At 42.8% G+C, this 22,700-nt stretch overlaps 1 protein-coding gene across 2 annotated transcripts in view; it reads right to left on the reverse strand.

Annotated features, from left to right (window-relative positions):
* Nucleotides 1-22,700, reverse strand: part of RARS2 (arginyl-tRNA synthetase 2, mitochondrial) — a 286,247-nt gene that overhangs the window by 198,815 nt on the left and 64,732 nt on the right. For both annotated transcript variants that reach the window (XM_078648190.1, XM_078648191.1), the window contains 2 exons: nucleotides 22,275-22,433; nucleotides 6,777-6,883 (listed from right to left, as the gene is read on the reverse strand). In XM_078648190.1, coding sequence (XP_078504316.1) covers nucleotides 6,777-6,883; nucleotides 22,275-22,433 — 266 coding nt within the window. The remainder of the gene's footprint in view (nucleotides 1-6,776; nucleotides 6,884-22,274; nucleotides 22,434-22,700) is intronic.

Here is a 22,700-nt window from a genome sequence, read left to right on the forward strand (position 1 = left end):
CCCCGTAAGGTAGTAAGTAACGGTTTTCCATGGAATGTGTTCCAGCCTGTTTGTTATAATCTGTTTACTCTGTGTAATGAGTTGGTTCTGTGTTCTCTGGGTAACGTGTCCCTGTCATCTACAGGTTCTGATGCCCAAAAACAAGATGTCTGAAGAGTACGGAACAGCTGTTGTTGCTCAGAAAGAGGAAGAATAAACACTAGCAAAGGACTATATTGGGCTGGTTGCCCCTGATTGGACATTGTCTCTGTTCATGATTGGTTGTTGTCATGATTGTTTTCTGAATACGTTTTCCCTATGGTTTTTGGGAAAAGTAGTTTTTTGTTACCTTCGTGCTGCTAATGGAAAAAAGTGAAGAAAGAAGGCATAATCCTCACCTCCGAGTCCTTAATAGAATTGAAACTTTCTGTTACGTTAGCTAGGAAATTGTTCATTCTACAGAACACAGTTATACTTGTGCATTATGATGACATGTGATATTGCTACTATGTGCTTATGTCATGCTCGGTGATGTGATTTGACAGCTTGCTATTGTTGTCTGTTTGCTATAATTGAAAAGTAAGAAAGACAATAAAAAAAAAAGTTGTACTACTGCATGTCCAGAAAGGTGCTCTTGCCCGACTGTTGGCCAAAGGTATGTTTATAGTCTGCTCACCAGGATGTTACAACATATGAAATGAGGCATTTGTAAAGTGGAAAAATCACCTCAGAAACAGGGCATCTTGGCATTGAGAGCCTAGAACTGGGTAAAAGTGACATCCTCTTTATCCTTTAGATGGCATCTTCACTAATGGTCGAAAAAAGGTAAGTTTTAAGAGATTTTCTGAACAAGGCGTCATTTTCTGCTTGTCTTAAAGAAAGTGGGAGCTGGTTCCAGGTTTTGGCCCCAGTACAGAAAGGAATCGCCCTCCTCTGGTCTCTATACTGAAATTGGGCATTCACAATAAATTATTATTAGCTAATATTATTACCTTTATATGCTTTTTTGAGGCTGCACTCATGTACAGGTCTAAATAAACCGAACTTAGGGTCATATGCATGAACACATTTTCCCATAGACACAGAATGGACAAAACCCTTTGATGCATCTGGCCCTTAGTGGGTTAACAAACCTTGTTGGGGTGTACGACTGGCAAGTGTCAGGTATGACTTGATTCATCATTTATTCCTCTTGAAATATGCTGAATACCACAAAATTAGCGGTATTATAACATGTTAATTCCCATGCCATGAATCTGCATTATCATAACAATAACCTAGTTGTTGTTAGCATCTAACATTGAACAGTTCTCATATGCAATGTGTTGCATCGTCTCCTTTAAGGGTGAGCATTCCTTATGAGGAATGTGACTTGTCAGGAAAAGAATGTTGTTGGTCATGCTAAGGGCAGTTGGAGCCTGGACTTTGCTGAGACCACTTGCCTCCCTGTTGGGTGTCAATAAAGCTTACTAAGAATCTTTCCTGTGTTTGAAGGATCTCTTTATCACTGGCGACGAAGGAAACCACCCATCAGGAAATAAGGAACCCAGCGTGCGTGAGAATTCATTTTGGGATTATTTTCTATTTTTGAGAATGTTTTATTGACTGTCTGGGGCATTTAAAGACGAGCGCACCATGTAGTAGATTTGCAGTGCACGGGTGTTATGAGGAAGATTGGCACACCGTTTGGATGATTTCTGCTTTTATAATGGTTTAAAACTATCTTGCAGAACTTAACTTACTTCTCGCAGCGTCATTTGAAAATCAGGAACGAACTGTGCACGAACTCACGGCGCGTTCTGTTTCCGTGTTTGCGCGATGGAAGTAAGCGGAGAGCTGGATTTATGACGTAATCACGCGACCTAGCGTGACACGCTTGGATACCGAAGTACACTCTGTTGTTAGGAGGTGTGCTCAATTGCTGAGTGAAAGCGTTGTGCTCTGTTGTTCTGGAAGTGCACTCTATTGCCGAGTGAGGACGGAGTTGCCAATAACAGCGTCTCATATAAAAGCGTTTTTATTGTGAAAAGCGTGTCATTCCATTATTTGGTGGTTGAGGGTGATACTGTTGGAAGTATTTTGTGAAGAACGAGGCAAGTCTAAAAAAAGAAGTGAATTATGAAGTACCACGCATAAAGAAGAAAGGAAGTAACCACCATTTTGGATACTGTTAAGTTCAATTTTAATATTTTGTTTCCATTTTGTTTAAAGAAGCCACATTATCAGCTATGCATCTTTGATTTAGCTTGTTGTTTTTCATATTTATTTTAAATTATTGTTTTAGATTGTTGTTTTAGCTTGTTCAGTTATTTTTATCAGAATGTCATCATCAACAAGTGGGATGAACCAGCCACCTCAATTTTTAAGTGAGCAGGGTGAACCAATTTTACCCTGGAAGAAATGGAAACCGATTTTTGACTCGTATTTACTCGCTATTGGAGGCGAAAAGTTTTCTGCGATCAGGAAACAAGCAGTTTTGTTAAACAATCTGGGAATAGAAGGAAGAAATATCTATGACAGTTTAGATCCTATACCCATTGGCAGAGGAGCAGGTGAACCCAGTGATGTGTACGAGATGAGTGTTCTTTTTAAAAAATCATTTTGGAGCACGCATCAATGTAGTCATGGAGAGACATACGTTTTTCATGCGTATGCAAGGGAAATGTGAGAGAGTGGGAAATTATGTAGCTGCACTTAAATCTCTTGCGCAAACCTGTGAATTTGATCAACTGACTGACTTGCTCATTCGTGATCAACTTGTACGTTGCACAAATGATCAGAAGATCCAAGAAAAATTACTGTCAAAGAATCCCAGTTTGAAAGAGGCCATACTCATAGTTGAAAGTGTTGAGCATACGTCTACTTGGGTGAAAGAGATAAGGAAAGGTCCTAGCCAATTAGACCCTGTTTCTAGTGTTAACAATGAGAATCGAGAAATTTTTCAACCAGAAGTAAGTGTTGCGGCAGTAAGTAAAATTCCTATAAAACAGGAGAAAATTTCTTTAAGATCTGAGAAACCTAAACAAACTTTTAGTTATAATAAAGACAGTAAATTTAGATGTCCCAGATGTGGAAGTGAAAAGCATGGTCCGAATTACCCAAACTGTTTTGCTAAAAGTACTGTTTGCAGGAGTTGTGGCAAAAAGGGTCATTACGCCAGAATGTGTAAAAACAACAAAGTGAATTTTGTTGACGAAGATGAGGAATGGATTCAACATGCCGTTCATTGCGTCACGGAACCATCATTTGAAGTTGTGAATGATGTAAAAATGATTGATACTGATGTTGTTGAAGTTGTAAAAGTTGTGGAACCGAATGATACTGATGTTGTTGAAGTTGTGAATGATGTAAAGCCGATAGATATTGATGTTGTAACCATGCCCACTTGTGACATTTGTATTGCAGATAAGGTGGTTCCTGTACTAGCTGATTCTGGTTCACTGTTTACGCTTATTAGTGACAAGTTTTGGTTCTCAAATTTTGGGACTGACAAGATCAAGCTGTTGGCTCCTGATATCAATCCAGTTGGGTGTGGGAGACAAAAGATTGATCTAGTTGGATATTCTATTCAGACCATTTCGTTTAAGGGGAGAGAAACCGTGGGCAAGGTTTATGTTGCTAAAAGGGGAGATAATCTTCTTGGCTGGCGTCATCAGAGGGACCTTGGGATCATTTCGAATCCAAATGCTCCTGAACAAGTTATGTTGGTTTCTCAACAAAATGATATTCTGGATATTCTTGAAAAATTTCCGGACGTTTTCAGTGAAAAGTTAGGTCTTTTGAAGGGTTTTTAACATAAGATAATTCTAAAAAATAATGCTAAACCTGTTGGAACCACTCCAGGATGAAATTGATAGGTGGTTGAAACTTGGGGTGATTGAGGAAATAGAATCTTCAGAATGGCTCGCGCCCATTGTTTTGGCTCCAAAGAACAAGGGTAGCAAAATTAGGATGTGTGTGGACCTGAGGAGTTTAAACAGTTCAATTTGGGTTGACAGGCAGCCTTTGCCGAATATTAATGAAATTTGTACGAAAGTGGGTGGTGCCACTGTGTTTAGTGTAATGGACTTATCGGCGGCATATCATCAGATTTTGCTCCATTAGGATTCTAGACATCTGACATCCTTTGTAACTCCGGTTGGTGCTTACAGATTCGTTAGAATGCCGTTCGGTTTGGCAAGCGCAGCTGCTTGCTTCCAGAGGGTAATGAAAAATGTTTTGTCTGGAATCAGTTCTGTATTATTCTTTCAGGAACACAGAAACACTCCTAACAGTGTAACTGGTTTGTCACCTTTTAAAAAATTGAAAGGGAGAGTGGCTGGTTCTAAATTGAATCCTTTGTGGTTATGTGTAAAAGACAGAGGTTGTGTGGTTAGTAATTGGAGGGTGAAGAATTATCAGGAAAACTACAAGCGGAGGTTTGATATCAGAAAAGGAGCTATGAAGATCTCATGGAAAGTAGGTGACCTTGTTTTCGTCAAGAAGGCGGTATGGTCACCAAAAGGTGAATCTAAGTACTTTGGGCCCAGGCGCATCGTGAAGGCTATGAAAAATGTTGTGATGCTTGAAGGGGGTGATGTATGGCGTATGTCTCGGTTATCCAAGTGTGCTGGGGTGGATGGTATTGGGGAACGTTCTGATGTTACTGTAAAGCCAAGTTCTGATTGCTTTGTAAAATCAAATTGTTTCAATCATTTGGCACAGAACATTCCTCTCCGCAGCAATAGAACTAGAAGACCTCCTCTGTATTTACAAGATTATTGTTCCAAGTGATTTATTATATTCTTATCCAGTATCATTCCTTGCTATATTATAGGTTGTTTTTGCTCATTTTCTTTTGATCATCTTCACATTGTTGTTATCTTTATTATGTTTTGTATTGTAATGAGGGAGATGTGTTGTATCTTCTCCTTTAAGGGTGAGCATTCCTTATGAGGAATGTGACTTGTCAGGAAAAGAATGTTGTTGGTCAAGCTAAGGGCAGTTGGAGCCTGGACTTTGCTGAGACCACTTGCCTCCCTGTTTGGTGTCAATAAAGCTTACTAAGAATCTTTCCTGTGTTTGAAGGATCTCTTTATCACTGGCGACGAAGGAAACCACCCATCAGGAAATAAGGACAATGTATTGACGAATATAATTTGAATGCAGAAAAAGAAATCGTAAAATTGGTACAACATTAAATGTAATTTACTGTTCAAGTACCAATTTAGCCCCAGTTTCATTAAAGGTTCAAATGCATTGTCAATTTACCTCCATAAAACTACTGTTGTATATTAGTGACATTTGCACTCTTTGCACACACTATTTTATCGAATCAAGTTGCATTCACTATTAGAATGTGTTAATGTTCACCAGGTTTCATTCAATACTTTTTTTATATAAATCTTTTTATTACCAATGCTCATGAGACCATACAGTACAAAGTAGTTCCAAAAGTCCATCGTTGGAGATACCACAGGAACTAGCAGTAAAATAATCATGAAGGAACAACAAGGACAATCAGTAACCCCCCATCCCGCCAACCTCTATATGTCCACCCCAGATTCCCTGTATTTCCGCCAGGGCACCCACACTCTCTTCCATTTTTTAGCCGACCCCCTACTTTTGTACACAGTTTCTTCGGCCCTTTGGCATCAGTCAAGGTCCTGCTTCCATTCCTCCAGTTGCGGGGGTGTCGGCGCCCCCCATCCCCTAGCAATATTGCGTTTTGCAATTCCCACAGCCAGGACCAACCATATTTCCATGTACCTAGACCAATCAGAGTCACCTTTAATCATCAGCAAGAGCCACCGCTGCTCCATCGGGACCGTCTCCACCACCGCCCTAGACATGGTATCAGTGACCATCTTCCAGAAGTGAATGATCTCCGGAAGAAGGTGCCCTTTTGCTGACATCCCCAAACACATAACGCTGACTGAATCCTGCCCCATGTGTAAAGGTGCATGCGGGGATAGTAAGTGTGGTGTAGGATCTTTAGCTGCACTAGTCTAAATCGAGAGCGGATTGCGATCTCTCTAGGGCTCTGCAATGCGTCCTACCAATCCTCACTGTCTATGCTTCCAAGGTCTTTGGCCCAAGCTTATGTTTCATTCAATACTTGAGCGCTTTAATAACTTTAGTTAATTTGGAATAGCAAACTCTATCTTTTCCACCGTTATATGTGATTTACCAGACTCACATTAGTGATAAAATTGACATCTGTTACCAAGAGGTTTAAAACTTTACGGCATAACTTACTGCTAGATTAATTTGGATCTAGAAATTTTGCTTGGTATAGCTGTGCAAACCTCATGATTTTATTAAACCAAAAAAGAAGGTGCAGAGGCTTATAGAGAAAAACTATTTATGCAGATCTCAAAACCAGGCAAGACTTGGAAGGGGGTAAAAATATGTGACAGAATGTTTCAAGAGCAATAAATCGCTATGATACATTATTTAATTTGCAGTGATCTGCCCAAAGAATGTGGCAGTATTTTGTAAGACCTTATATAAACATCTTAATGACTAATAACCACAAAACGCATGCCTTTGAACGGCAAACTCAAATTTCGAATGCAGAACAAATTAAATTAAAATACTTGTGCTCAAGGATGTTCAGAAGGGGAGGGCTGTGACCACTGCATGCCTGTGTGAGGTGTATAACTACATTGTGACAAGTTAAGATGCACACACCTCAGTTACTCAACCTTCTTGCCCCGAAAGAAGGAATTTTCTATCATAAATAGTCGAAAATCATCTCAATATGCGGCAGTTCAAAAATATCAGTTTGCATAATTGTTATACATTGATAAACTTACACTGATGTACGTAGCAGTCCTTTATTTCGCAGCAGCTGTAACACATCCTGGGTTTTTTGTTGGTAAAAAGACTCTCCAGAAAATTCATCAAAGTGCACACCTAGACGCTGAAGTATTCAGCGAGAAAAAAAAGACACAAATAAATCATTAGCTATCTCGAAAGGGAAAACACAGTAGATCAACATTTCAGCCCCTTACGTTTTTTTGTGCTCAAGGAATTGACAAAACTCATTCCTGCAATGGAAGGTACTTCCAAGGACCCTAAATTTGCATCACTACTGAAGCAGTATAATTTATCCCCCACCCCTTTTATTTATAACTTATATGGTGTTAAATTGTTTTTAATGTGTGCATTTTATTAATCACTTTTAGTAAGTGGCTGTAAACTCCTTTTAATGAGAGCTTCTCGTATATTTAGCGGAATTATAATAAATGTATTTCCCATGGAAGAAAATGTATGCTTTTTGTAACCTTGCATTTGATATAATTACATATGCTAACTGTATTTATTTAGAACTTGTTTAAATCTAATGTTGGCCTAACCTGTAACCAGGCCTCAGTACACACATTATGTTTATCAAAGTGCTTTGCAAGTGTCTTGTTTTTCTCTTCTTCGCAGGTGTCCTATCTATGTTCTTGTTAGCTTAGAATAGGTTCATTGTATTATATCAGCCTACTAATTTTATAATTAACTTTTGGCATCAGATATGAAGACTTAGATGGTGGGAGATAGCATCCTGTAACAGGCAGACCAGACAGATGTTACATAAAAGACATCCAGATGATTACTTCTTTATGGAAGCTGGGAAAGTTAGGGAGTCTACCTGCTTCCAGAGAACACTGTCTTTTAGTAGGAAGATGACAAGGAAAGGCCTTCTGGAGACACCTTTCATGCTTTAATTGTGTGTGTTTTGTTTTTATATTAGCAGATCAGTCCCCATCGTGACTTTGCTGAGAAAAGACCTATTTTCAACTTTGCTGATTTCCTTTGCTCAAAGTGTTAAGCTTCATGCTTGAACACAGACTCTTTCCATTGAACCTTAAACCTAGTTAATACTCTGTGAATTTCCCCTTGCCGCTTTCAATACTTTATTTAGAATAGGGACGTGCCTTTATAGAACCTGCTTGGGTCATATTTTGTTTGTTGCATGTTATTCTGTATTTCATATTCTTTTTGATTATATATCAAGAAGGACTGCATGAAAATTAAGAAATGTTCATTCTTACCATATTTTTTTATCAATTTTGCTGGCTGATTTGATATGTAACTTGAATTATATTTGTTAATAAAGCCCTTAAGGTTTGGACAACATCCTCTCTGTCATCTTTGTGAAGCCATATTGGTTTACCTGTGCTTGCAATATATTTCTAATGTTAGCTCCTTTCTTGCCCTTCAAGTCGACAATCAAAGCTCCATACGACCAGTGAGGGACTTTGTTTGGTGCTTTTACCAAGAGATTGAGATACAAGAAACCCTGCTCTATCACTACCATTTCCTGATAATTGGTGCCAATAGCATGGCATTTGTGTTCATTTCGGCATGGACCCCTAAGATGTGAGGCTATCTGCAGCTATAGAAGTAAATCTATTTTATATATTTATTTTACCGTTTTTAAATCGAGCCCATCAGACACGGCAAGCTTCCTGGTTCCAAAAGACCTACCATCAGCTTACCAAGAACATACAATGGGCTGAAAGCCCACCCATGGTTTACCAGTGGCTGGCTATATTGTCACTTATTTGTTTGCTTCTTATTTAATGGCTTGCCTAGTCCATCTTGTGTTTGCCTCTTCCCTGGAGCATAGCCTTTTTACATGTGTCTCTCCACTGCTCACTTTTAGGGTACAACTTTTTTTTTTTGTATAGGCACTCTATGAGAGTGCATGTGATTTCAGGTGTGTTCGTCATGTGCTTCCTTTCCCATGGCGCCTCGTGTTGCTCTCTGTTGTCTGTGTGCTTTTCTCCCCTCAGCTCTATGTGTTGTACTCTCTCGCCTGTGTGCTTTTCTTCCCCGACCCTATGTGGTTCTTGCCCTTGTGCTTCTCTTTTCATCCGGTGCCAGTCTCTTCCTACTGTGCATCCCCCACCGCCCTTCTCATTCCCCATGCCCCTTGTGTGCTTCTTTTCCCTTTCTCCTCCAACCAACTCAGGACCCTGCCCAGCTTCTCCACTGCCTGCCTTCTCTCCGCCCCCTCAATCCACAGTCTTATTTATTAGGTCGAAACCTGCGCTGCTGCAGGCGAGAGTTCTTGTAAACAAGAAGGGGCATGAAACCACGCTCCTTCTGCCATTGGCCGGCCTCATGAAACGGAGGCCTGCCATTGGACAATGCCCCTGTTTGGATGATTTGTCCGGCTGTGATCCCTTCTTTTCAGGACTCCGTGACCTGACTTCTGGTGTTGCAAGCCGATTTCCAGAAACATTGCTATGGCAACCACGAGGCCGGTCACGGAGTCCTGGAGGGGAGGGATTCAGTAGCTGTTCCGGACCCTTTTTTTTTTGTGCGTGCGGTTTTCATCATTGTTGCCTCGTTCTCCTTGCTCGAAGGAGCCTCCTTGTTTTTTTAAAGTAAGAAGAAAAAAAATCACCGCCAAGATTACTATTTTTACGGCAGCCTTTTCACGCCTTGGATTGTTTTCTTTCTGATCGCTGCCATTTAATCGCGTTTTCGTGTCTGGGACTGATCGATCGCTGCATCCACACAGGGGGAGGCCGTGCGGCCGGGACCCCCCCCCTCTCCGTCCCACATGAGGAACAACACCCGGGACCACTGGATAGCTTGAGGCTGGTGGACTGCCCCGACCCCCTCCTGCAGGTAAGGCAGGGGGAAGCGGCGCCGGGGGCCCTGTCTGGGGTCGGCGGGAGGAGAGCAGCCCAGGTCAGGGGCAGGAGAAGCGGAGGGCGTGGGAGAGGGAGTAGGAAGACATGGAGGGGAGATGTAAGGTGAGGGCGTGGGGGAGGAGGCAGATGTGGAGAGAGGGAGCAGTCAAGGCAAGGAGAGGTGAAAGTACGCACAGGAGGGAAAGAGGGACGTGAAAGGAAAAAGACAGAGGAAGAAATGAATGTGCACGAAAACGAGAGGGGCGAGAGGAGGAGAAAGACGAAGAAGCAAGGGAAGGCGAGTGAGAGCAGGGGAAGGGCGGTAAGGAAAGGTAGTGTTTGAGAGGTAAGTAGAGAGAGGAAAGAATTAGGGGTGAATGCAATAAAAAGAGGAAGGGCACAAGCTTCGGATGCGAGGAGGACAAATAGGAAAAAACTAGGCTGTGGTGGGTAAGAGAAGGAAGGGCAGAAGGGCCAGAGAGGCAGGAGAAGTAAAGGAAGGCGAAATGTGAAGATGTGAACCAGGAAGGCAAAGAGAGATGGCGGCAGGGAGAGGGTGGAGTGGAAGAGACGGCAGCTGAACAGATCGTTGTACAGGTAGAAGAGGGAGCCTGAGCCAGGAAGGCCGGGGAGGTAGAAGGGACTCGGTGCACATGTGTGGGGAGCGATGGGGTTGTGACAGGAGGAAATATGAAACAGGGAGATAGAGCGAATGGAGAGTGCATTATTCCAAGGCAAGACAGATAGGATGGTACTAAGCGGCAGAAGGGGGGACAGAGCGGTGTCTGCGGCTTCCTGCCCTTGCACTGCTGGCAGATGTCACATTACACGTCATGTGGCACTTTTCACAGTCCGACTCTCCACTTGCCAAGGCAACTGTCATTTTTTTTCTGACATTGGATACTTTATAGGTTTCATGTGACAGTACGGCGTTTTACCATGTTACTATGGTATGCTAAGCGTTGTACCTTAGGATGCATTTGTGATGTCAGTCTTTGCCTGCTTACTACAAGAATGTTTAATTTGAATACACATTTTATGTCATGGATGTCGTTCGATACCTCACATAGCATTAACCCCCAATGTGCCGTGTGCACTCGGTATAATGCTCATGAAAACATATGACATACCAGCCTGCACGTGCTCTCACCCTCAGCGCACATATCAATGGAGTGCAGCTCTACGCTCACTTCACAATACTCACACTGTGCCGTTTGCAGCACACATAATCGAGCTCAGTCGCCTTGTGCGTTCCTCAGCTTTCCACTCCCTGCCCTCCCCACCTTGCCTGCCACGCCCCTCCAGCTGATCTAAACCCCAACCAGGTTTGCCATCTTGTGTCTCTGCGTCCCCTGGTGCGCGTGCAAGGTGCATTTCCGCCATGTGCGTGAACGCAGGGCCCGCCCTGACGCCAGATGTCTGCTCTGATTTTCCGAGTGCTACAGTGCGGGATTATTCCACATAGACACCCTTCTCTCAGCTCTGTAGCAGCACGACCCCCCTCTCCCCCCATCGTAGCACGCCTAGCCAGATTACATATCCTGGGTTATTTATTTGAGGGTGGGGCTAGTAATATATCTGGAGCGGAATTTGTGATCCTGTTTAGTCCCCGATTTCTTTCCTCCCCCCAAATATAGCCTTACATGCATTTTGTTCTGGCAATACTGCCCCCCTTCTGCTGTAGTGTAAAGCGAGGGAAGGGTAAAAGAGCCGTCAGGCTCCCGGTTTTATGCCAGCATCATTGGTGGGGCGTGAGAGGCACTGTGGGTATCGCCCACCGCTGGTCGATGTCCCTCACAAGAGGGAATTAATTGCCTACGATATCCAGCGCTGTGCAGTGTTCCTGGGAGGCGGGGTTGCCCCTACTGCTCCCATTGATGGCTGCTGTCACTGCTCTTGCTGCTGCAAAAACAACAAGTGATGGACTGAATGTGGATCAATGTCACACACTCCCCCAGTCAAAAGATCTGGGCCCAAATCCATCGTTTTTTTGCACTCCACACCACCCTGGGTTAGACAATGGCGATATGCAAATCAGCTCTGACCCTGTTGCCCCATGGGAACAGTCCAGTCCGAACTACAAAAGCCATGTCCTTCCCAGAACGGAATCAAGCATCCGAGGACCGGACCGGTTTCGAGGTAACACCTCTCTTCAGCCCGGCTAGCTTGACTCCAAGTGGTGTGGAGTGCCTGGGACCCACGTCTGGGCATCCCCAGCGCACTTAGGGCGGCAATTGCAAAAACAACAAGTGATGGACTGAATGTGGATCAATGTCACACACTCCCCCAGTCAAAAGATCTGGGCCCAAATCCATCGTTTTTTTGCACTCCACACCACCCTGGGTTAGACAATGGCGATAGGCAAATCAGCTCTGACCCTGTTGCCCCATGGGAACAGTCCAGTCTGAACTACAAAAGCCATGTCCTTCCCAGAACGGAATCAAGCATCCGAGGACCGGACCGGTTTCGAGGTAACACCTCTCTTCAGCCCGGCTAGCTTGACTCCAAGTGGTGTGGAGTGCCTGGGACCCACGTCTGGGCATCCCCAGCGCACTTAGGGCGGCAATTGCAAAAACAACAAGTGATGGACTGAATGTGGATCAATGTCACACACTCCCCCAGTCAAAAGATCTGGGCCCAAATCCATCGTTTTTTTGCACTCCACACCACCCTGGGTTAGACAATGGCGATATGCAAATCAGCTCTGACCCTGTTGCCCCATGGGAACAGTCCAGTCCGAACTACAAAAGCCATGTCCTTCCCAGAACGGAATCAAGCATCCGAGGACCGGACCGGTTTCGAGGTAACACCTCTCTTCAGCCCGGCTAGCTTGACTCCAAGTGGTGTGGAGTGCCTGGGACCCACGTCTGGGCATCCCCAGCGCACTTAGGGCGGCAATTGCAAAAACAACAAGTGATGGACTGAATGTGGATCAATGTCACACACTCCCCCAGTCAAAAGATCTGGGCCCAAATCCATCGTTTTTTTGCACTCCACACCACCCTGGGTTAGACAATGGCGATATGCAAATCAGCTCTGACCCTGTTGCCCCATGGGAACAGTCCAGTCCGAACTACAAAAGCCATGTCCTTCCCAGAACGGAATCAAGCATCCGAGGACCGGACCGGTTTCGAGGTAACACCTCTCTTCAGCCCGGCTAGCTTGACTCCAAGTGGTGTGGAGTGCCTGGGACCCACGTCTGGGCATCCCCAGCGCACTTAGGGCGGCAATTGCAAAAACAACAAGTGATGGACTGAATGTGGATCAATGTCACTGCTCTTGCTGCTGGGAGGAGATCTATCTCCAGCAGTTTCCGGATTTTGTGAGAGAAGGTATTAATTCTAAAATCCAAGAGCTATGTTATGCTCCTGGGATAAGGGCCCAGTGCCCATCACCACTGCACCACTTGCACTGCCACAGAGAAGAGGGGTTGCAACACTCACAGCCCCTATAGCTTGCAGTGTCTGCAGGGCTTTGAGTGGGATAAAAAAAACTGAGGGGTCTCTCAAAGGGGCGTGGCCGATGTAATTGAGGGCATGGCTTAAAAACACCTAAGCTAAAAATCTGTGCTTAGCATAGTTTGCAGCCCAACTGGTATTTTGCTGTTTCTGTCATTGCATCCAGAAATATGGATACATCAAGTAACATTATAACTACAACAAGCCAGGACTATTGGCTTTGCCAACGATTGTTGCATAAAATAAATACGCAACAACTATGGCTTTGTAGTATTTAATATTGAAAGTGCTTCAGTGATGAGACTGAAAGAACTAAAATAAGCCTCTTTGAAGTTACATCAAAGGCTTTAAGCAGTGGTACTGCAGGAGAGGTAAGATTTTTGTTTTCACCCTAAGGCTGAGGGTAAAAATGGAAAGCCCATCCAGGGCTGAGCATCGGCAGGACCCGGCCCACTTAAAGCCCTGCGTGTCCAACTGAAACGGGATTGTGCCAAATCCTTCATGCGCTGTATAGCGTCCCGGGAACGTGGACTGCTTTTACAACACTCTGCGAGAAAGGGTTGCTCCTCACACCCAAGCTTTTCAGGCATCCTACAACGAGGAGCTGTTTCTATGACACCCAGAGCTGCCAGTGGCTCTTTGATGAGGGGTTACCACTACAACACCCTGAGTCTGAGGTATCTCTCGGAAGAGGGTTTGCAACCACAACGCCAAGAGTGTGCAGTGCCACTGAGATTGCTGCTGATTTCTTTGAGCGACCAATCCATGTAGAGTGGCGGAAAGAAGGTTGGCGGGATGTGGGTTATGCCAGGCCTATGTCTAGCATCCTCAGTAGCTGTCTATCATGCGATAAGGTGCTGGGTCCTCCCAGTGCCTAGAACCAGGCACCACTGCTGAGTCGACCACCAGTGCTTGTTATAGGAGGTGGACTGGCCAACCTCAGTGTTACTTAGGCTAAGCATCTACACAAAAAAAACTGTTTTGTTCTCTGTCCTTCCCCCTTACTTGCTTGTATCTCCGTAATACTATTCTTTGATCTAGTTTCACTTTGGCCCCGACTACTCACCAGACATGCCACTCATCTGATCTACCCGTCCTGCAGTCACCCACCATATAACCAACCCCCAAGAGTGCTGCTCTGCTTCTATGTTTTTTGGCACTGAGGCAGAATGTTAAAAGAGGTGAAGGTTGCCATTGCAATGGGGTTTATAACAATACAACAACGCTGCAGCTGGGGAGCCTCTTTATATGCCCAGGATAGAATTATGTTCAAGGTCTCCCAGGGTGGTGGGCAAAGTAAGCGTGTGTCTGGTTACTTTAATGAGCGCGGCCGTCTTCATGGACACCATGCTATGCAAAGCAATAGGTGTTGCTTTTGGTATTGTAAATAACAATGGCAAAAAGCATTGCCATTTACAATGCCAAGAGCTCCAAAACTCGCAGTTGCGAGACCTATTGCATTGCAAATGCTTGTTTTTTGTAGGGCCAGACAGCAAATTTCTGGTGGCCCTACCACTTTATAAATAAAATGCTTTCACACTACTTTACTTCCATATTTTTTTTATTTACTGATCCATCTCTGGTAGATGGATAATTAAAAAAAAGAAAAGATGCTCCAATATTATACGCATGCGCCATGATGCAATTTTTGATGCTGTTGTACAGCATGAAGAGAAGGCGTTGGCAGAGCCAATTGGTCTCAAAGGCAAATCCTATGAACATTGCCAATGATTGTTAATTACAAAGATAAACTGTAGTTGTGTCTAAGATTCACTGAGCTATTTTCCCCAAGACTATTGATTGCCTAGAAACTAGGACAAATGGCAGTAGCAGCCTAGACAGCGAGGTACTTCGAAACCTCCATGTTCTTGCAGCTAGATTTTTGGGAAATTAGAAAATGGGAGCCAAGGTTCCAAGTAAAAATGGAAACAAGGGGATATTAAGTTTTGCATTCTCAATCAATAAAAGAACATTGTTCATGGACTGTTTTATGTCTAAAGTGATATAAAGATCATTGTGGCTCCTATATCAGTCTTAAAAGGAGCTATGGACCTCATTTATATACCGGTGGGCAGCCCATTGTTCCACCAGGGCGACAGAGTAAATTACTCTGTTGCCCTGGTGGAGGGACTGCCTGCCACATTCAACAAGCATTTGCAATGCAATAGGTCTCACATTTGTTAAAAGTTAGAGGTGTTGGCGTTGAAAATAATGTTTTTTACTTTTGTTTTTTTATTTGCAGTGGAGTTATTATATTTGCATAGCACTATTGCCAATGGTATAAAAGAGCAAAAGTAAAAAACCTTGTAATTTTCCAGCTCTAACTATTACAAGTACAAGACCTATTGCATTGGAAATGCAATCAGTCTTGCATTTGTTGGAGTTATTGGCATTATAAATGCCAATGGTTTTTTACCTAGCCATGTTGCAGGGTGCAGTACCATACGTGGCCAAAAGTTCCCAGGGGACCTGTTTTGGTCACATCTAGTACAACACTCTGCAGAAGATATGTAAATGCACCCTACCCATAATGCATTGCATGCAAGACAGCACCACGGGTACATTCAAATAGCCATGTATACAATTAGTAGCTTTGAAATGTGACAAAGTCATTATTATATTAATTCTGGATTAGGTTGTACTCTGTGTGGTACTCATGAAGGGAAATGTATAGAAGGTCTCATATAAATGTGTGTGTAAAGTACTGTAGAAAAGGTGGAAGGTCGCACAGCGAGTAAAAGTTTAAAGAAACGATTAAACAATTTTTGATCAATTATTGAGGTTTGCAGCCTGGGAGGCGTCTCCTGTCAAAGACGTCCAAAGTATTCTACAAGAAAAGTGCCTGCAATACAAATTGAAAGCATCCCCCGGCGCTCCACTCTAAGATAGTAATTACTCAAATATTCGCTCAAGAGGGTACCCAGAATCAGTTATCAAAGAAGCTGAACACAAAATTGAAAACATACAAAGAAAAGACCTACTGACTGTCAAAAAGAAATCAAAACAAGAAAGAATGACAGTAGTGTCTAAATACTCCACAGTGAGCCATAACTTCAAAAGAATAATTAAAAGTCACTGGAACATCTTGAAGGCAGAACCAGACTTCAAACAGACTTTCGAAAATCCTCCAATCTTCGCTTTTACTAGAAACAAAAATTTTGGTGAAATGTTGAAACAGACCTTAAGCGATCCAAAACAATACCGTGGAACCCGTCCTTGTTTGCAATGTGGCAACTGTAACAACATTTTAAAAGGCAACCAAATATCGCACCCAATGAAAGGCCACACTATTAAACTGAAAGTGAATGCAACCTGCGAGCGCTCTAACTTAATATATATGCTCAAATGCCCCTGTGGCAAAGTGTACGTTGGAAAAACGGAACGTAAAATAAAGATCAGACTGAATGAACATAAATCAAATATACGCACAAAAAATTTAAGATCTTCTATAGCAACACATTTTTTGGAAGCAAATCACAACATCTCTCAACTCCAATACGTGGTACTGGAGATGGTCGAAAAAATTGAAGGCAGAGACAATAACCGATTTCTCCTACAAAGGGAGAACTACTGGATTTATTTGCTTAACTCCAGCAAGCCCAATGGCCTTAACGACCGGATTGAATTTTTATGTTACGTATGACTATGTTTTCTGATTAACCACATGAAATCACATCGTATTGGTATGCAGTTGCTGATCTATCTGTTCCGTTTTTATTATTGCTGCTTTCTAACATAACATTCAGATCTAGATCATTCCTTTACCACATTTTGCTCGTATTATCCATTTGTAAACAAACCCTATCACCATGAGAACAACATATTCATTACTGAGTGGTGGATTACAGATCACATGATCGCCACCGTGTCCAATCAGGGTTCGTTTTACACACACCACAAGACCCACGTTTCTTAACATGTATCGCGAATGGCCGCCGCCTTCAGATGGCCGCCCACGTCACACGCGAGCTTGATCCCGGTCTATGAAATACAAGAGATGCGCTTCGTGCGCACATTAAGTAAGTTAAATAATCTTTACAATGAATTCCCGGTAATCATTACCCTTCAACAGAACATTCCATTTCATCCGCACTTTCATTTTTTTGTTTTCAGTCTCGAGTCGAAATTGCTGAAAAACGAATAACACGTGAGAAATCTTTTGTTGTATCTGTCCACTACAACCGTATGTCTTACAGTTTTACATTTGGTTGATTCTCTTGAATGTTTTGTTACGTTTTCATTTAGTTACAATGATCTAAATGTGTGTTTTGGTTTTGTTTCTAGTTATTGTCCCGGATGAAGGGCGCACAGCCCGAAATGCATTGGACACCATTGTGTTATTTCTACTTTGATGCCTACCAATGAACTTTATTATTGAACAAGAAATGCTTTGAAATTCAACAATATAATAAGATTTGTTTCAAACAAGACATTGCACGAACTTCTTTTTGAATAATTGAGTAATTACTATCTTAGAGTGGAGCACCGGGGGATGCTTTCAATTTGTATTGCAGGCACTTTTCTTCTAGTGTGTAAAGTAACCACTGCCAGCCTTGCTCAGGACCACGCGTGTGACCTGGCAGAAGCTCTTTAAGAGAATAGTGCTCTGAGGCAGCAATAAAAATCTAGGGAGTAACAACACATGTAACAGGGAGTATTCTCGTGGGAAGTTATAAGAAGAGACAAGGTGGTACTAAGGAGGGACTACTAAGCCTTTTGACCAATGAAAAGCCACCATTTACAAAGGACAGGTGCCACTTAAAATGATGGGCGGAGCTTTATGCCCATATCCTGCATACAGCATATCTCAAAGAGATCGCGCAAGAGCTGCCTAGGCGAGACCTAAAAATGACCGTCAAGCTAGTGGTCATTTATAAAACATTGGCAGGAACCGCTGTCAGAGCAGTTTCTGTCAATGCATTTCACTGTTTGCTGGAGGTCTCCGTGTACATGGCAGAGCCTTGCACCAAACTACTTCCTTTTTTATTTTCAAAAAGAATATCCCAAAACATGATTTTCTGTTTATAAATAAAACAGATAATGCCCCTCGTCATGGGAGCCACCTCCCAAGGTGAGAGGGGTATTATTTATTTTTCACTATCCCTCGCTAGCAGGGGTTGCCCTGCAATGACGGACTGGAAAAAACCCGGCTATATATTACCGCCCATCTGAATTCGGCGAACGTACATATAACCAATCCTCCGACAGCCCTTACTCCATCAGAGAAGCTTGGCCATAGCACTGATGGAGTCATCACCGCCATTGCCAAACTTGAGGTCTGCCCGCATCACAATTGGGCGGGAGGAACACTGTTGGCAGGGAGGGAACTTCATTGCCATTGTGATAGAGTTCCCCCTCTGTCAACATATACATCAGACCCTATATGCTTCTGACTGAGTTTTGGATGCCATACTATAGCCCCACTACCTTTTCCTATATTACAAAATACCTTTTCCTTTTATAGATTATATTAGTTGAAGGATATTAAATTTATTGTGTCTACTTTATCCAAACTAATACCAGTTTACAGAAAAGCCTTTACTGTATGTGGGAATCTGAATAGCGCAAACCTATCCAGAGGTAACAGAGACCTGTATGAGCAGAATAGCCAAGATTACAATTAAGATTCTTTAGTTAGAGAGGGGAGCGGACACAAACTAATGTAGAAAAAGGGCTTTCACATGTATGAAGATGCTGTTTTCTTAGGAGAAGTGAGCTTTGAGCTCTCTGCTGAATTGGGGAGGATTGAGGCTATTGATGACTGCAGGGATGTTCTAGGTCCTGGGTGTATAGATGGAGTAGGCCCATTTCCCCACCTTCCCTTTTCTCAAATGTCTTTGTCTGCATCCTGCTGGTATCTTAGTTGTTGGTGTGTCATGCCAGAGGTGGTTAGTGTGTCAGCAAGACAGGAATGGGCAACCTATTATGCAGGCATGCAAGGTCCTATATGAGACTAGATGTATTATGTAGAATGTCTTTACAGACTAGCGAGTATGGCGTCTTGGAGAACTGGAAGCACTGAACTGGAAGCCAGGGAGTGCTTCCACCTGGATGAGAAAGTAGAAGCGCTTGGATGGAAGGTTTAAAATCTATTTCAGGATGTATGGAAAACCAGCAGAGGTCTTTGGCAGGAAGGCAGTACCATGCTCCTTTGGGCCACAGGTTGGTGTCAACGCTTCTGTATGTTCACCAATTTTTTGTTTAATAAGTAATGAAAACGGCAGTTTTGTGTGCATGGTGTTAGATTTATCGACTATTAAGACTTGGTAACAACTAGAAAAAGGTCACATGTGTCCCAATATGTGAAACCACAGAATCGTAAGATTCTTTTTTACACCACCCTGTGATCTATATCGGTGTAAGACACATCTGTTTGATCAGAGCATTTGAATAATAATGAGTACAAACCTACACACAAAAAGGCATGATTATTGCAGTACAGAAGAGCTATCTATAAATGACTAACAAATTAGCAATTTCCTCTTCTTTCTTTATTCCCCAATAGAATTGTATTCGATTCACTTCCATTGGTCTCTGCTCATTTGCCAAGAGTGTTTAAAACCACAGAAAGTGAACTGCTGGTGCTTCATACTATACAACGTGTGCTTGGAGTGTATTAAATCGAGATACATAGCACTATAGAAATATCATGCCATTTCTTGCTCATTCTGACTACACGTCAAGGAGCTGAAAGAGGACTTTTGCATTCAGACAACTTTATAGCTAACTATAATTAAATAAGTGATACGGTGTGAAAATTAAATTCAGCAAGGCTCCCTCTTGGCATCCATCACTTGAGCATATAGGGCCACCTGATTAAGTCGGGACACAAAATGTGGCTGCACATTGTGCACCCGCTTATTTGCATTCGTGCACCATGCCCCAAGTATTTTGTGCACATGATACAGAGTGCAGCAACTCAGAATAGGGAATAATGAACCAGCAGCGTCAGTCATTCTCCAATCTGTTATGCATACAAATAAATGTATCCTTTGTCCTCTGATGATGGGACAAGGACCCTGGATTGAAAAATCAAGGGAACAGCTCTAGTTCCTGTTGGACTCCCACGAATTTGCCAGCGGACGTGTGGGTGGGCTCTTTATCTTCGTTCGGGTGGTGGGTTTTGTTTTGGCAAGAACAGTAGGTTGCATCATCTTCCCTAATGAGACCAAAGCATCTGAAATGTTGCCACTTGTGTCTAGAAAGCACCAGTTCTGACCATGCTGAACAACAATAGAAGAGACCCCACGGCTGAATTCCCACTGCAATGCACAGACAAATCTGCAGGCACAGACACTGTTAGAAAGTCTAAAAGTACTCCAGAGACCTGTTGATTCTAAAACTATTCTCAAGCATGCTACAAAAGCAAGAGACAGACCTCGGAAACATAGACACAGTAATCTGCTTGCATCTTCTACTATGAGACTGCAAACAGGAATTGTTCTCTGCAGATCACTTTAATGCCTGGCTAGTGGTACGGTAGTTATAACCTGTGTTTCTTCAATCTGCTTGGTTAGTGTTATGTTGAATACCTGCAATATCAAAGTACTTATTCTTTTTATAAATAAAGAAAGACCTGTATTGGACCGAATATTTCATAGAAAGAGTTATTGGGAAGAATGTTAACTTGATACAACCCTACAAGCCAGTCTTGGACTGCTAACATCGCTACTCTGAGGGACAAGTACTTAATAGGTGTACTTGGTGCTCCATTAGCAAAGATCATAGTAGGTCAGGTCCCAGGACATCACTGAAAAATGGGCTCAATCCTCACAATTGAGGACCAGTAACCTGTGGTTGCCCTGGGGTCCCCAAACAGGTTCTCCGCCTTTGGCATAATTCAAACAGGAGTTAGTTGCGCCCCCTAGCACAAATGCTTTGTGATGCTAAGACCGTGAAGGGATGCACATATAGTTAAGACATAGGCTAATAAATGGTATCTCATATAAAAAAGTCCCCCAAGTCAAGAAATTGGATGCAGCAATTTAGAACTTTCAGAAGAGTGCACATAGGTCCTTTGGCAAGCCAAGATAGAGCGAGTTGGTGTAGTCTAAGTAGGACTTGATTCTTGTTGTCAAAGCTAAAGGCTGGTCGAGGTCAGGACAAAACAGATGGGCCACAGTAAAGTCAGTCAGTGGTGGAGCATACGGACCAGTTTAACCAATCTGAGCTTCATATATCCTTTTGTTGGTCCATACAGAACCATATGAAACAATGAAGCGGGCAATTTGAAGTTTTACCAGGTTCACCCTAGCAAAGGATTCTTGAACTGTCCACTATAACAAAGGATAAATCACAACTCATACTGAACATTAATTCCTAATGGATGGATGCTCTGGTATGCACTATGCAGCCCAATTCAGCTCAAGGAATCAAATGGTGTGACACACTGGAGCAAGAGGCAGATTTCTCAGAACGGTATAAGCACCACTAATCGTACACCTTAAACATGAAAACAATAGAATGGGCAAAGCTTGCTTACAGGGGGATTGATTGTGGAATTCAGTAACTTCTGAGTTAACAGTCGCAAACCAAGGTAACAGAGTTCTTAGGCTGCATTTAGCGATCGAGGAGAAGACGATAGCAATAAAACACCAAATCTACATAATCTATTTGGAGTTCATGATGAGCTTCCTAAAGGGATGCCATTAGCTGAGGAATTGTGCTGACCTTTGATGAGATGATGTCTATTATGTGTTATGCTATTCTTGGGCCAAGTGAGAATTTTTCCTTTGTTCTTACACTTGGTGTGTTAAAACAGGATTCAAGAACTCCTTATTGGAGCAAAGAGACAGCACTTTAGCTGGTTCAGTGGGAGGAGAGTCTGAAGTTTGCGACACTCGGAGCACGACAGCACTTGTATAAGCATGACAGTACTCCATATACCATATGTTTTGGATAACCCCTGTAGACTGGTAGCAATGTTGTGTTACACTGTACTAAAAGAGATAGGTCGGGTACAAGGTTGTAAGCCCTCCCGCCAGACAAGTGAAAATTTGCTGGTCCCCTAACACCCCACATGACAAAATGGCCCAAGAGCTCCAGTTGCTGCTTGTAGGAACAATATGGCAGTACATCCTTCTCTTGGTGATGCATTTGATTGACAGGCAGTGTAGCCTCATCCTAAAACCAACTATGAACTAAATAAACATGTTTAAGGAGAATGCAAGTCTAAGAGGTTGTCTGAATCTGAAAGCAGTCCAATGAACATTCTATGTACCTTATAAGTCCTAATATACTCAGTGATGCTGAAATCCCTGAAGCGTTGCCAGATAGCGAGTGCCTGCGAGTCACCTCCTTCAAGCTTTCGGAGGAATTCATGTGCTGCATTCTTAATACTTTCATCTTCTTCGGAGGCTTTATTGACCTGTACATAGATCTAAAAGACAGAAGGGAATACACAACATGAAACATCCAGTGCCGCTGCTCCAGAGGAAATTGGATTAAACGTGCAAAGGTTAGTTTTGCCAAGAAAATTATGTGCTTCCTGATGGGTAATCCACAACTGGATCCAAAGTCTACCATACAGTACAAAGTCAATGACTATGAATGCACAACATTTCATGAAGGGTGACACAATCTAAAGAAGAGCATGCATTTCAAAACCTGCTTATGGTTTTGATTTCTGTTACTTAATAGTAATTAT

This window comes from Lissotriton helveticus, chromosome 6 (genome assembly GCF_964261635.1).
Source record: "Lissotriton helveticus chromosome 6, aLisHel1.1, whole genome shotgun sequence".
Lineage (NCBI taxonomy): Eukaryota > Metazoa > Chordata > Amphibia > Caudata > Salamandridae > Lissotriton > Lissotriton helveticus.